The sequence below is a fragment of the Boeremia exigua genome, assembly GCF_020726555.1.
Source record: "Boeremia exigua strain MPI-SDFR-AT-0100 chromosome Unknown C7974scaffold_16, whole genome shotgun sequence".
In the NCBI taxonomy this organism is placed as follows: domain Eukaryota; kingdom Fungi; phylum Ascomycota; class Dothideomycetes; order Pleosporales; family Didymellaceae; genus Boeremia; species Boeremia exigua.
The window spans coordinates 125,177-141,141 of NW_025763533.1; the positions used below are offsets into that span (position 1 = coordinate 125,177).

The 15,965-nt window shown below is 52.0% G+C and overlaps 3 protein-coding genes across 3 annotated transcripts; 1 reads left to right on the forward strand and 2 right to left on the reverse strand.

Moving 5' to 3' along the window:
• Positions 1-135: 135 nt before the first annotated feature.
• C7974DRAFT_85623 (uncharacterized protein) lies at positions 136-2,437 on the reverse strand. The gene has a single exon (XM_046147395.1). The coding sequence runs from the start codon at positions 2,089-2,091 to the stop codon at positions 358-360; it is 1,734 nt and encodes a 577-aa protein (XP_045990869.1). The 5' UTR covers positions 2,092-2,437; the 3' UTR covers positions 136-357.
• A 4,030-nt stretch (positions 2,438-6,467) lies between these two features.
• Positions 6,468-8,848, forward strand: C7974DRAFT_85661 (uncharacterized protein). The gene is made up of 3 exons (XM_046147396.1): positions 6,468-6,880; positions 6,927-8,216; positions 8,289-8,848. The coding sequence occupies exons 1-3, from the start codon at positions 6,493-6,495 to the stop codon at positions 8,627-8,629; spliced, it is 2,019 nt and encodes a 672-aa protein (XP_045990870.1). The 5' UTR covers positions 6,468-6,492; the 3' UTR covers positions 8,630-8,848.
• Positions 8,849-13,667: 4,819 nt separating this feature from the next.
• On the reverse strand, positions 13,668-15,018 carry C7974DRAFT_85673 (uncharacterized protein). Its single transcript, XM_046147397.1, has 3 exons — positions 14,809-15,018; positions 14,319-14,756; positions 13,668-14,220 (listed from the first exon to the last, which is right to left on the reverse strand). Exons 1-3 carry the CDS (start codon positions 14,896-14,898, stop codon positions 13,789-13,791), a joined length of 960 nt encoding a protein of 319 aa, XP_045990871.1. The 5' UTR covers positions 14,899-15,018; the 3' UTR covers positions 13,668-13,788.
• Between the last annotated feature and the right edge of the window lie 947 nt (positions 15,019-15,965).

Consider the following 15,965-nt stretch of genomic DNA (forward strand, 5'->3'; position numbering starts at 1 on the left):
CCACGCTGCCAGCAGCGCACCACATCTCCACGCACGCAAACACGCCACCGATCGGGAACCCCGTCAAAGAAGCAGGTATACACAGCCACACAGCAAGCACAGCACCCAGAAGTCTTGTGATAAAGGAAAACATTTTATCTATATACGCGCACAACAGTGAAGTAAGGGTATGTCTATATCGCGCACCAACGAGAGTCTTCAACAACAAAATCTCCAGTAACGAAAGTCTTCAAAAGCAGCGCACGCAGACAGGACACCAATGCAACTGACCAGACACAAAAACCAGTACAGTAGATAACGCCGCGGCGCATCCCCGGTGCAGTGACAGCAAGGAAATTCCATCAGCAAACAACCCGCCTACCGCCTCTTACCCCTCACCTCGTCCTCCGAATCCGTCTCGTACTCGCCCTGGTAAAACGCCTGATTCATCCTATGCGTCGCCTGCTGCGCCGGGAAATTGTGTCCCAGCTGGGGTCCACGGGCGTTGGGCAGCGCAGAGCGCACATTGCGGACGTCCCAGGGGTCTGCGGGCGCGGGCGCGGGGGCAGCGAAGGGGTTGTTGGCGTGCGAGGAGGAGGGGCGGTGCTCGCGCGCCTGAGGCAGGGCGGTGGTGTTGTTGTAGTAGGCGAGGGGGGCTTGGCGGCGCTCTGTGCGCGGTTGCGGGGCGAGCGCGTTGTGGGTGCTGAGGCGGCGGGGAATGTCGGGGCGCGGTTGGTTGGACTGGCTGGGGCGGCGGATTATGGGGGGTTGGGTGGTGGGTGGAGTTGGTCTGCCGGCACGCGGGTCGTAGTAGCCGGGGTCGAGCTGGCGTTCTTGGAGCGAGGGGGGTTGACGTTGTTGTTGGAGGAGGGCTTGGTGTTGTCTTTGCTCTTCGCGCTCGATGGCTTCGGCTTTGAGGCGCTCTTGTTGCATCTGAATGACCTCTGCTTTGACGAGGTGCTGTTGCTCCGCTGCTTGGGAAGCAGTCATCTGCACAGAGCCTCTACGTGGCTTTGTTGCCGATGTCTTCGATCGCTTTGCTGCAGCCTCTCTAGCTGCAGCCTCTCTAGCTGCGGCTTCTTTGGCTGCGGCTTCCTTGGCTGCACGTGCCTCTTGCTCCTTCTTCTGCTGGCGGAGGCGTTCGCGGTCATCAGTCCGACGTTGCTCATGCGCAGCAAAGTTGTTCTGTGCTCGCTCGTCAGCTCGATGCTTAGGACGATCCGTTTCGAAGCGAACCTTTTTGAGGTTTTCCTCCCGCACCAGGTTAGCGGCAACCTCGCGATCAAGAGCCTCTTGTCGTCTCTTGTTCTCGTCACGACGTCGTTGCCTGTCTTCATCGCGACCGGTGATTTCGGGGGCGTAGGATGAAGCATGGCGTTGGTCGCGCTCAGTGCGAGCGGAGGTGTCCTGGAATGTAGCACTCGGTACGAACTCGGTAGTATGGTACGGGCTAGCAGGGCTGGCAGTGTGGCCACGTGTGGTGTCGGTCTGTGTTGGAGCCCGACGTGCGCCATTATGGATGATGGGATGGTTACCACTCGAGGTACCAGTCGTTGCAGTGACCAGGCTGGGCGAGTCGTAGTCGTAGAGAGATGGAACGCGGCTGGAGCCTACAAAGGACTCGTCTGAAGATGGATTCCACTGTTGACCGAAGCTAGGGTGGAGTCTACCATGGTTTGAGTCGAGTGGAGGGGGTGAGATATCAGGATAACCAGTCCGCACAGTGTGAGACGCGTCCGAGCCAGAAGCAGAGCCCGTGGATGTGCGTTTGGTTTTTCCTGTCGTTATGGACACGGTGGGCAAGTAGCTCTTGCCTTTACCCTTCTTTGCACCAATCTCAATGTGGATCCCAGGCTTGAGGGACTCTATCGGTCCATCTCTAGTGGATGGGCGACTTGAGACTGATGGCCGACGCGTTCGGGTATTGTAAGAAGGTGTGACTGGGCTGCTTGCCATGGGCGACGACGTGGGATCTTGGTACTCTGTCCTGCGTACCTTCGGATCGGAGCACATCTTCCCATGTCGACGTCCTTTCTCGCACAAGGTCTTGTCTTGGAAGACAGACCGATGTCCATCTGTCCGGACATAGACCCTCTCGTCAATTCGACACATCGTGAACTGTGCCCACTAGGATGTTTGACGGAAATGAGACTTGTATTTGGTGGAGAGCTAGCAGTATCTCTAGGTGCGACAGCCGGGAAGGGGAATGAGCTCTACTTGATGTGACAAGGGTGTGGATGTTGTCCTTCTGATTGGACGTTGACGGATAGAGGAGTGGTATGTCCAATAGGCGAAGTACTGTAAGACGAAGTGTGTGATCGGTACGGGAAGGTACTGAGACTTGTGTTCGATATTGGGGATGTATTGTGATGTTAAGGGTGTCAGGCAGTTACGCTTGGCTTCCAGTGAATTCGGGAATCTGGTGACAAAACAACTGAAACACTTCGTAAGAAGATCAACTTTGGCGTAAGTATAGAGAGGCAAGACGTACCAGGAGCGGAAAGAGTAAGAGCCGGAACGGCAGTGCAGAAAGCAGCACAGTGGAAGGCTGCAGCGGTTTATGCAGGAGTCAGAGCCAATGAAGCAGCCGTTCTGGCCCGAAAAGGTGTGGGCGTGGCGCAGCGCCTGACTGTAGCCTGAAATGCAGACTGTGTGGTGGAGTGTGGAGAAAATGGTAGGAAATTTGAGCGTTCATATTTGCACAAAAAAAGGTCGGAGTGGCAGGCCTCAGTGATGAGCGCCGTGGGTTCATGAGGAAAGGGCCAAGCTTTTGGGGTCGGTGAATGGCGTCTGCACAGCCCTTCCGGAGGAAACAAGCCACAACGGGCGCCTTACCAGCGGCCACAACTTGCCTGATCACGAACTGAACGGGCGGTGTTTACCTGGATACTCGACACCGGGAAAATCTTCCAGCTGTCCTGTGCGCGTTTTGTTGCGGTTGGCCGACATATTGTCTCAGCTCGATGGGCAGCAATCTAGTAGCCGAGGGAGCACACCTTGCGAAATCAGCCGCTGGGACTCGATGCCCAAGCCAGTGCGAGACGTTCGCTCGTCAATTGCAGCCATCGAGCGCGACCAAACGCCTGTTTGCCGGCGATGCCCAAGATGCGAACTCGCACGAGTCCAGCGACCAGCTGCACAGTAGAGAGTTGATGAGTGGAGGCTATGCAGCCATCCACCTTGCACGCGCACGCAACCTTGCTGTGCTGTCAGGGACGGAAAGCTGGCGATTTGTCCACTGGCGCCCAATGCCCGACCCATATTGCTTTCCTCAGGCACGGATCCGACGATGAGAGTGGATGGTGGATGAATGCACGCTTGGCCTGTCCATTTGCTGGTGGGGCGTGATCGCTAGCGCCCATCACGGCACGCGTCGACCACTCTCGCAAACCTCACTCAACCACCGTGCCCCAATTTGCGCATCTTCGAAACCTCAAATTTTCGGACTGAGCGCCTTCGTCATCAAAGTCGCGCAGAGTTTGCGCGTTTTGTCGCGACTCGGCCGCCGCAGGCAGCAAGGTGGGCGCGTGAGCAGCCACTGCCTCGTTGCCTGCGCCAGCCCGTCTGGGAAAGGGGTGACTTGACTTGACAATGCGAATCTCCTCTCGAGACACCCTCCCACCCAACCAAGCAGTCGTCGGCAATGTCCATATGCACTCGTCCGAGCAGCCTTTGTCGCCGTCTCGGGGTTGCTGAGGCTGCCTTTGATCGGTACGCCGGCCACAGTGAGACTTACAAATCTCGGCACCCTCTCGAAAACAGCATCACGCGTTGCACAGGCGCTTGTAAGCCACCGTGGCGGTCGGAGCTGTCACTCTCCTTTCGAGTACCCCAGAGATTCCGGTTTTTTCAAGTCCTCAGCCTTGCTGGGCAGGCGCTACGCGTCGCAATTGGGGGCGAAAACGCGCCGACGCGAAAAATAGACACACATCAATTTCAAGTGTGTCGTATCAGACGCGATCAGCATTCGATGAATGATCAACGCATGAACTCCACACTCGTAACGGGACGGAAGGGAAGCTGCGCCACAGCGGCAAGCAGCCGTGGTTCATCCAGACGGTCTCATACCGTGCTATCGATTGCAAGTTGAGCGGCAGAAGAGGCTTGGCGATGCTCAGAAATTTATGGTCATGACTTGGTTGTTTGACCAGTCCGCAGCGCGAAATCGCGACTGCAATTGGTTTCCTAGCATATCGCATAACTTGGGCATCTGGACAAGTGACCGATTGGCAGCGCAAACACCGCCTCAAGCCACACATGGGAGGCCTGAGTGGCTCAGCAAGCGCTACCAGTATCAAGGCTGCTGGTCACATTTTTGACCGCCTTATCCTCCACAGTGCTTGGCCGCAGTCTGGCGAAGTGACAAGCATCGCTGCGCGGACTCCCGCCACGCGCGAAGTGGAGTCTATACGGAGCAACTCCTGCGAACTCACCGCTAACATCGTTGAGAATCCCAGCCCTGTGGGCTTGTATCGACTTCCTCATCCGTGTCGCTGGTGTAGGATTGTCCTGCAGGATTGAGAGTGTAGATCGTGTAGCCATAGCCACGGCGCGTCTTGCTTTCTGATCCACATCAAGCAAGGCTACGTCCTGTCCGGGTATTCTCGTACACATAGTCGGGAAACGAACACCCTCACCATCAAGCCAGCGTTCAAGCCCTGGGCAGCATTGCCATCAAGGCTCGATCATGAGGCTAGCCTCAAGATCCGCTAACCCCGACCGGCCCCCAACTTATTCTCTTCTGCGTCTGACATCCCCTTCCACGTCTGACGGCTTTTACCTTCTGACACGCTGACCTTCACAGCCCCCGCTGACCGATCAAGTTAGACAACCATGATTCCTGACCCATGTCCAGCTGACAGCAAGGATGAGAGAGGTGTAGTGGTAAGGCGGCCTTGGGGTACCTGCATCAGGTACACGCGCTTGCGACCTTCTCCCGGCCGAGGAATTGCTGGCGGATACTGCGCAACCGTCGGGCGGCGATGGCTGCGTGTAGCCTTGCCACGGAGGAGGCGATACCGCCGTCTATTCTTGTCGGATGTGCTGTCGATCTGTAACGGTCCTCGGATCTAAGCCCTACCTAACGGCTCCGTTGACCCATGTCCAGCTGATCGTATGCAAGGCCAGCACCGAGGCTGCAGGTGTAGCTCCTCTGCTCGTGTTTTGCGGCACGGTTAGGCAACATCGTGAGATGGCGGTATCTTCTCACAGTAGACACGAGTCGGGATCCATCACCCAAATCCTCGACCCACATGTGTCCCTCGGCCTTGTATTCCTCCCATCCGTATTGTGGTCATTCTCATTCCCTTGGATGTTATGGACGTGGCCTCCTCAGTGTTTGTGTGGGTTGTCTCTGTGCGATACATACCGGTCTAGCAAGGTCTGCCTTCATCACTTACCAAGTGTCGGGACATGATAATGTCCACTGTGCCACGCAGGCAGAAGTTTCGTGTCATTTACATGGCGTTTAACAACCCTCCAAGTCTCAAACTCTCTGGTTGTGCTTGTCAGTAGGTTCGGCCAGAACCTCCACCATTGCGTGGCAGACCCACGTGCACACGTTTCTGGTCGACATAATCCAGCACATCGGGCAGAACCCTCCTCCAAGACGCTACCCGAACCCCTTGCTGGTCTACAGAGATCAGCAAAAAAACATACAACAGCTGGGATTCCCCAGTGGTCACCCACCTGAGTACTGATCAGCCGGTACGTTGCTTAAATAGGGCTGAGCGAACGGGAAGCCTTGTTTTCAACGTCCTATGGTCGTATGTGACAGTAAGACGATCAAAGAAATAGATATCCCTCATAGGTGAGCACCTCCCACCTCATATCACAGCGAGACCAAGCACCGTCTGCACGCCCGCCACGTCTATCATCTATTGTTACAATTTGACTCCAAGCTCGCTTAGAAAAGATGATTCTCGTCTGCTTCTCGCGACCCATAATCTCTGCAAGACATGTTACACGAAAAAAACGTTCCCACGCCGGATTATAGGAAAACTTATCAACTTTGACTCTGTTAATGATGAATTAACACCCACAACAAAGAGGTTAAAATACTAAGAGAAACACACGATTGTAGAAAAAATTTAACTGTACAATCTAGCATTCTAGAAAATTTAATTTTGTCTTTAGTTGCTATCTGGCTTCACCAGGCAATTTGGGTGCGCGGCCTTTTTGTAGTAGCACAACCAGTTGCTACGATTCCTAGTATGCGTGCCGTGATAGCCGGATGTGAACAGCAAATTCAATAACCGATTGAAGTGCGGGGCATGATGTCACCTGAATAGCTACATGCACAACAAAAAGCAATCCCATGCATAACTAGAGTGCGCTTGCTTACGGATCTAGAAGGTCGTATAGATTTAGGCAAATAGCTGGTCATCTCAAAAAGATATGAGGGGTTAGGTGTGTGCTTGCTGACAAACCCATGTGTACGCATTATATGAGAGATAAGTATTTACTTGGCTTTCCGCTGAAACCATTTTCCTTTTCTTCCCACAGACACGCAGCATGGACAGCAAAACAATAGTCGTGTCATCGAGAACACGTGAGCGATACCTAGTTGACGACGCCATATATCCCCAGAGCACCGTACGCCTCCAGAATCTTTGCCAGAGCTGTGCTCAAGTAGGACAAAATGCAGATCTCGACAAGGAGGAATTCAAGCTGAAGCTCGGTCTTACTAGCAGGTTCGAAAAGCAGAAAGACAGTTGCCACTTGTGTGCAATGATTTGGGGCTATCGTCAGAGAATGTCCAAGGACGACCTTAAGCTCGGTATGACTTCAGATGATGAGGGAGTTTATTTGGAAAGGGAGAGGCATAGACGGTTCAGTTTCCAGTTTAAGAGTGCATATCTGGACCTTAGGTGTGAGGGCTTGCAACTCGACCGTCTCGATGGTAAGCCGCCTAATCGAGTGTGAATAATATCTCACGACAATTGCAGGGAGTGATCCAATCTACAAAAATCTAGTTTCACAAATCGAAGCCCTGAATCCAGCTCTGGCAGATCTCGAGGTAGCTGTGAAGTGGTTTCAAGACTGCTGTAACAATCATGATACCTGCGAATCCACCATCAAAGCCTCGCCCACTGTTCATGCCCTACCCAGGCGCCTGCTGGAGATTACGAAAAGCGGAGTAAAGATGGTCTATAGCGACACGAAAGTCAAGTCCCCCAAATACGTCACCTTGAGCCATATGTGGGGTCAGAATCCAGACCATCAATTGAAGTTACAGCCGTCTACGTCGAAAGCGTTGTTTAAAGGAATAACGGACGAGGAGCTACCGCACTTATTCCGCAAAGGTGTCCGGATAACTCGTTATCTACATATAAACTACCTATGGATCGATTCCCTTTGCATTCTTCAGCAGCCCGATGATGGCCAAGCAGACGCCACAGCTTCCGAAGACTGGGAACAAGAAGGCATCAAGATGGCAGGCATCTATAGCAACGCCATTCTAAATATTTCTTTTCTTTACCCCCCTGAAGACGACCGCAAGATTTCCCACGACCCGAGACGACGCCTACCGTGCATACTACGCCCTGCTCTGAACGCAGAGCCCGCAATTGTCGCCACGCCGTCAATACCCACAAACAGAGAGGATTGGAGATTATCAAGAACCTGGCCTTTGTCGTCCCGCGCATGGGCCTTCCAAGAGTCCCTGCTCAGCTCTCGGACACTATTCTATGGCCGCAACAACTTCTTATGGCAATGCGCAAAGCAGTTTTGCGATCAGTCAGTAGGCCGTATCCAAAGACAATATCCTGGCAACATCCCCAAGGAGTATCTGCATGTGTCGCTCGAGAGCAACATCAGGACGCAGGTTTGGCTCTACCGTACGTGGGAAAATTGTGTACTCGAATATCGGCGAAGGGCCTTGACTGTGCATTCTGACAGGATCATGGCCCTCGCCGGTGTCGCGCAACGATTCGCAGAAACTCAACATCTGACATACCTGGCCGGCCACTTCCGGGAGCACATGCCCTTGTCGCTCGTGTGGCATCAGCGGGAGAAGGGAGCAGTGCTGGAAGACAAAGTCATCAATGCACCTTCTTGGTCTTGGTTTTCTGCACGCATATCTGTCGCGGCTTTTGAAGGAGCGTCTGATTTGAGATTCTCGGGTCTGGAGAATTTTCCTGAAGACCGTATTATATTTCGTGCCCGGGTAGTGAGGTATCAATGGCCTGGTCTGGATCCAGATATCCCGTCAGAGACGGCGTTCATTGACTTTAAAGGTCTCGAAATAGTTCTAGAGGCCGTCCTATTTCCTGGAACAATTGTAAGAGAGCGGACTGACACTTATGCAGCGCTGATATGCGAAGAACTTAAGTCTGCGTATCGAACAACTCCCAATAAAACCGACTATCTCAGTTACACACCCAACGCTTACAATTCTGAAAATAAGTCAGTTCTGTGCGCTGAGGTACAAGTTGCAGTGCTGTTCCAGCATGCCGCCGAACTGACGAGCACCAAATCCCATGGACTAGTCCTCAAACCTGTCGCCGGGAGGATAAATACCTGGACGAGGGAAGGGTCGTGGCGTATGACACAGTCGTTTGAATGGGAAAGTGAGGAGAGCTTACAGATAAGGAAGGAGCGTTTCTGGGCAGAAAACAAACGCCGATTGAGAGAAATCACGCTTGTCTGAGCAGGTGAATATACACGTGCCCACTGCCCATTGCCAATACCCCTCTTCTCAAACGGCACTTTCGCCTGTTGGCACAATTTCAGCCAGCGAGCTCTCAGACCTCTTTCGAAATTCGTGGAGCGCAAAACCAGGATCATACCAACAATTACTCCAGGCACCGCCCACACATCCGACCCGCCCACTCTTCACCATCGAGGTGGTTTCTTCTTGGAGTGCGAAAAGGGGTAGATATCATACTCCTGCGACTGCTGAACGAACGCGGTAGACATGTGCAGGTGGTACAGGCGGCCAGGCTGGGGCAACCTCAGAGCGTGAGTGGAAGCGGGGTCACGCAAAGAGACAGAAGTGGGCGACAATCGTAAAGACATACAACTACTCACACATAGAGCCCGTTGTCACGATACGCAATAGCCGGTCTTTATGAACGAAGGTGCGTCGTCAGCGCGAGGGCGACAATAGATCACTGACTTGCAACAGCCACGGATCCAGAAGCTGTAGCAATCTCGTGCCTACTACATCGCTTGGTGGGTGACGCTGGAGTGTCTTTGCTTCGCCCCTTGAAGATCGACAACGGTGAATTACGTGTTGTTCTGGATCTTGATTCAAGTGTACGGAACGCAAGGCGAGCATGAGAGCAAGCAACTGCTGACCTAGCCACCTGACCTCGACCCTTCAGCTGTGGCTGAGCGGAGTATGATCAGCAGTGGCTGCATCGATTCCTGTATTTACAGTATGGTAGGGGTAAGTAGGTAATGTTGCGTTTCTCTATTCAACGCTGTCATCGCCAGTATGCTAAAGGGATTTCGTGACTACATATTTGATTGATAGCAGTAAGTAGATTTGTTTTGCTTAGCTGCCGCAACGCTATAGACTTTCTAGGTCTTATTCTAAGATTACTATAATAAATTGCTATTCTAGACCTTCTTATAAGTAAGAAATCTGCTAGTAGTAGATAATATACTAATAGATTTAGTTTTAGCTTAGTGCTACTTATCTTAACTGTGTTACAGGTTGTTTTGGACGCTATCAAAGTAGAACGCATGACACCCAGGGTAAGACAACAGTCCGTTCACTCTACTTCTGGTCCACTCAAAGCGATTGCGCGCCTACATCTGATATCTCCTTACCTTCCTGGAATTGAGAGCCATCCGTGACTTTGATTCCCCATTTCTTACTCTCCTCTGCAATAATCTCCATATCCGCATCAGAGACCTCGTACGGGATTGAATCGTCCAATCCGTCGTACTCATCGATTTCGTCGAGTTCAAAGTCGTCATAAATTTCATCGGGTTCGTTGTCGGCATTGACTGCGTCGAGCTCATCAGCTTCACCAGACTCATTGACGCCATCGTCTTCATCAGCCTCCCCGGGCTCGCCAGCTCTATCGGATTCGTTGACTCCATCGATTTCGTTGGCTTCGTCGGAGTCATTGGCTTCGTCAGTCTCACTCTTTCCATCTATTCCACCGTCTTCATTGCCTCCATCAGATTCGTTGATTTGATCGGACTCATCTACTCCATCAGCTTCATCGAAATCATATGAGTAAAGGAATTCATAAGCATCATCATCCCAGCTATACGATTCGGGTACGATCAAAGCACTATGGCTCTGGTCGCAACCCGTAGGCGGCAGCAATCCCGCCTCGAGCCGCGAATAACACGTCACGCACGTCTTGGAAAGCATGCAATCCCTACACACCCTAAATGCGGTGCGTCCCTGCGGATTGCCATACTGGGCGGGTGGGAAATTGCCGTTAAAGAGTATGCCCGCGGGGATCTGCAATGGCTCGGTGCCGAGGCTTGTGGACTCGTCTGGGGCGTCTGTTTTCTCAGCGCGGCAGCCGCGGGCGTCACAGAACATTGTCGCATATGACGGTAGGTAGAAGTCGTCTGGTGGTTTGGTAGAGACGTGGGTTTCGAGTATACCGTCATAGACAGCGTACTCTTCGCCTATCTTGATCGCTTCGATCTTCTGCTTCACGGCGGCTTCCAGAGGAGGATTTTCGCCGCGATTACTTGACCATTTGTAGTAATCCTTGTCTGACCACCGCATCGGCTGATACGGCTTGACCTTGGACCACGCCCACTTCTCTCGCTCTTCGTCCTCGTCTAGTGTTGTAAGGATAGATGCTAGATATAGCCAGCCAACGCTGAATAACGGTCTGTTGTTTTGCTGAGTCAGCATGGCAAAGGCCGAGTCGGCGTGTTCTTGGAGGATTTCGCGCGCTTTTGCACGTTCGTTGCGTCCGACGTAGATACGAGCAAGGCACAACGACACACGAAAATGAAGCTTGAGTGCGATAGGTTTCTGCGAGAACCGGGCCACGTCGTGCAGTTTTGTCAACTGCGACATTATCTGATCGGCCTCGAGTCCTGTATTTCCTTGCGATACAACCTGCAGGTAGGCAGAGCAGAGGTGCACTGTGATAGGAAGTAGTACGTCGAGATCTCTGGTCGAAGGCTTGTGCAAGAAGTCTTTCAACAAGCTTTCCCAGAGTGCAATCGCTTCACGGAGCCTGTTTACGTCCTTCGAGAGAAAGAAGAGGCGACCGAGCCAGAAAGTGAGCCTGACCCGCGCGATATGGATCTCCTGGGGGGGCATCATCTCGATGCTGTCACATAGCGCGATGGCTTCTTGATATAAACCTTGAAGAAATTGGAGACGCCTGCTTTCTGAGTCGCCACCTAGCGTTCGACTGAGTGCGAGATGCAGATAGTTGTACGAGGCCTGACGGACAAATGTCTCCAGGATCTTATTCTTTCTGGCTTGGTATTGTGCCTGGAAGAAGTCGAAACCGCCGTCAAACTTCTGTGCGTGGAAAGCAGCCACCATGGTGTTTGCCCACATACTTGTAGACAAGCTATCCGGCCTTTGTTTGTTTAGTTCAATCATCTTCACTCTGATTTGTAGCTTCCTGGAGTCATTGCCCCAGTGTGCTATCCAGTCCAGGAAGCAGTCGTAGACTCTCGTTGTAGTCGCTTGATCGATGTCGAACCCAAGAAGAGCATCCAAACAGCGATCGACTTCGTCAAACGCAGCACTGCAGCTAGTCCTGGATGTTGCTTCGGCAAACCATACATTGGCGCGCCAGTCGGTTTTGCAATGCGGATCGAGAAGCTCAGAAGGAGTGCTGTTTGTGGCATCTAGGGTGAGAAGGATCGCAGCCTTTTGTATATCAAAGGTGACGGGGTCGTTGATCGGAATGTTCTTTGTCACCCATGCTTCGATCTTCCTCCAGTTTGGTGGTGTGAACCAGCCCGTCGTTCTTGACTCGTAATACGACTCTTCGACTACATTTTTCTCCTCGAGATCTAGTTCCGGGATGGTTGAGAACCATAAAATAAATAGACGAATCTCGTTTGATGTCCAGAATAACTTGCTAAGCAACCATCTCTGGGCGATCATTTTACTGGCAGCCACTTTCAAGTCGCTTGCTTTGGACATGTTTTGCAGCTCTGACGCGAAGGTCACACTCCACTGTTGACCTTTGAGACGTTGAATGACATCTGGGTGTTTGATGAGATCATATACAGCGTTAAAGTATTGCCCGTTCTCCCCCCAGATAGTTTGGTTTTGCGACAGAGCCTCCACCGGCCAGAACAGCTCAAAAATTCCGTCGTCAAAGAACAAACGTGCTATTTCGGTGCCAAGATCGACTGCAATACCATCCTCGAGCCGGGATGCGTCAATATGGTGTATAAGTCTGGGTAGAATCTGTCTCGCAAAGGCGGAGATGCTGTACAGCGGGTGGCTGTTAGAATTGCGTTGCGTGGTCGATAGCTCGGACAAGCATTCCATGAAGCGAAATGCTATATTACCCATGGCATAATTGCGCTCTACCGTGAAGCTCGATAGGCTACTGAGGCGCGAACGTGACTCGAAAAAGCCGTCATCTATGCCGAGCTCGTCGAGAGTGTTTTGATTGAAGGTGGCACTTAAGAATTGTCTAATAGCATTGATTTGCTGATCCTTCAGACCATGGGCTGAACTGATGGTTGCTTGGGACTTGGTCGATTCCGGTAGCAAGAGCGAAGTCATTTCGTCCGTTGCAAGCGAGAGGCAGCCCTGAGCATCAGTGGCGACCAGTCCTGAATACGCAGACTGAATACTTGTTCTGGTGGAAGCTGAGGCTTTCCCGCTGGCCAGATACTGTGAGATAACAGTAATGTGCGGCATCGGCGCACCTAGTATGTCCAGAACAGCCAAAAGGTGGAGCGCATCTCTCAAGTTCGTAAGCTCTGTCTTGGACACCGTGACTGCGAGATTGGACAGATTCCGCTTTATGATTGCCTCCCGGTCATAGCTCGTCCGGCTCAGCACTCGATTGATCTCACCCATGGACGCTAAGTGTCGGATCTCGCGTATTTGCGAGAGCAGGAGATAGTAATCGCCGGCTACGGCTTGAACTAGGCGGTTGCGGACAGAGGCCATGCACTCCAGCAGCTCGGGACTATCTAGTCCATCTGAGAAGAAGTCGCAGCGAGCGAGCCCAGCTTCAGTCACGAGGGTGATGTCGCTTCGATTAGGGTACGCTGTGTCAAGGACAACCTTGGAGAAAGAGGTGCCAGCATAGCGCGCAACAAACTCTAAAGAGCTAGCGTTGCCTGTCAGCAATATGCGTAGGTTCCGATTTGCCATTTCCAAGCTTGTAACCGCTCTGGAAATGACGTGAAGCTGCTCCGTGGAGAGTAACTCCAATCCGTCGAGAACAACGAAGAAGGTTGAGCCTGCAAGCTCGGCCGATACATTGACGATGAGGCTAGTCCAGAGATTGATAGCCAGGCCAGAAACAGCGTTTGATTTTCGACCATCGAATTCTTTCATGATGGGCAAAGCGAGATCCGAGAACTGTGAATTGTGTGTGCAGATTTGATACGCGATGGCCCTGATGATCGCAGCTGCTGTTAGATCTTTCATGCTTTGTCGAAGTAGTAAAAGGCAATAGACGACTTTGCATTGGTACGCAGCGTCCGCTCGTGAAGATGGGCGATCCCGATGGTTGCCAGATATGTTTTTCCAAAGTTCGACCCGGCCTCGACAGCAAATATGTGACGGGAATCATCCTGAGCAGCTACCCAGGCGTTGAAACCGTCGTGCTCTAGGAGCCATACACCTGTTCCGGGTATACGACGCTCTGCAATAGCACGGAAAGCATCATTCTAAGGCTCATTAGCGATACAGAACAACGTCTTGAGTTGATCCACACGGCTTGGTCCGAGCGAGGTACTGTACTCCATGATCATCTCGTGAACGTGACTCAGTTTGCCCGAAATTGTGTTGACAGAGGTGTTGATGGTACCCACGTCCTTGTGGATCTTGAGGACGGATGCTAGAATGAGGGCACTCGACAGCCTGCCTTCTTCTTCGATTAGCTTTTGGAGCTCTGCCGTACGGGCGCCCATATCCCCGTCGTATCCTGTTGCCATTATGTGGAAGAATCGCATGGTTACGTGAGTTCCAGATTTGAACTTGCGTTTGATCATTTCGCGAGTCGACCCGTTGTCCACACTGCCTTTAGCCTCGTTGGTCAACCGGATGTAAAGCGCAATACAGCTGACAGCCTGTGTCATGATGCGATGGAGGAACTGGCGCTGTGGTGTCCAACAAGGTTACCGTTAGTGTTTGTACGCCTATTCTTAGCGATAAAGGTGATGGGGATCTTGTGCTCACATGATAGCAAGGCACTTACGAATTTGGGATGCAATTCCGCGCCGGCACTCTCAGCTTCCATCAGCATCTCAAATCGTATGGAAAAGAACCCCACCTGTTCAAAGAGCTGAGCGGCTTTGAGGAAGATGTCACGATAGTTCCTCGTCGTCTGGATGAGCAGGTCAATGGCCTTGGCTAAAAATGAAACGCCTGCGCCCACGATAGGTATTTGTTCAGCTGCAGGCAAGAAGAACTCTGAGAAGTTCCAAATCACTTTGAAAACTTTGGCAAAGATGGTCTTAGCTCGTTGGAAGACATCCTTGGCAATGGCTTTCTTGGATATGCCAGAGGACTTTTCTGTTCCGGTTTCATCGTCTTCGGGTTCTGGCATTGCATTCACTGCTTTGATCTTGTCCGGTATGTCGCTGACGGAGAAGGTATCGTCAAGTGTCATTCTGGTTTCCCTTTCGAAATCTTCCTGTAGGGGTAGTAAGCTGCATGTTCTGAAGGCTTGCAAAGACCTATGAAACCTTCGCCTTATCCCATAATTTTTGGAGATCAATGTCGGGACTTTTGTCGAACTCTGCTCGACGTCTCGTCAGGTCGGTGGTACGCTGCATCTTTACTCGGTGCAAGCTCGTGTACTTCAACGATTCGGTGTAGCACTCGACTCAGAACTTCCTTTGGGGCCTTATGAGCGATGTCAATGGGTCAGTCAAGCCCTACTTATTCCTTGATGGCCCAGTGGTAAAAGAGAAAGAAGTCTTTAGAAGGAACGGACGGCATTCTGGTACCAGCTGGATGCCAGCGGCGTACGCCAGAGGCTTCCGCCTCCGTTGTGAGCTGAACTCTGCATACGCCCTAGACTAGCGGATCAACAACGAACGTATAGCAACCATTCAAAGAATCATATTGCCCGATGCTCATCGTAAGATCGGCGCACAAGATTTGCTGGCCAACATACTGCGGTGCAGACAGACATGTGCAGCGATGTGCGAGAAGTGTAACCAGTGAGGGGTTTTGCTGGAGTCGATCAAGTCGATCAAGCTCAACATGGCGGGCACTAAGCTTAGACGGAGCTAGCGCTTGATGAAGCGAGACAGCGCCAAGGTGATGTTCTGCGAGCCAGTGTTGCGAGGCACTCAGGATGACGATCACCTTGTCCATGCATTCAGCGCACGCCTTCCATCAGGGCACAACCAGAATCACCGAGCTGGACAGCTACGGTATGGGCAGTCGTTGCTCGAAATGACGCGGACAATCCAAGAGGTCAATCTGATTGGGCACATGATGAGGCTTGGCGCTTTGAGGTCTCACATGATGGCCGATTGCGTCCCCCTAACATCTCCACAAACATGCATCAAAATCAGCTCGTTGCTGGCCTATCGAAAAGCCCTTGATGTATAGATCAATCGCGCAATGCGAGAAGACATCGTGAGAGCCGCAGTTGTTGAGATATCCGGGTCGAAATCGGGCAACTCGGTTCTGGGATTCTAGATTTTGATTCCTGACGAAAAGGTGTACCTAATCGTAACCGATAGACGAGTCTTGTTTGCAGATACGGAACAGCAACAATAGCACCACATTCAGGTGCGAAGGCTCGTCGAAGGGTCAGGTCTGTTTCTCGACATCTCGCGGTGGCAAAAGGTGAGAGCGTAAAACGTTTGTGCCCTTCATAGGTGAGATC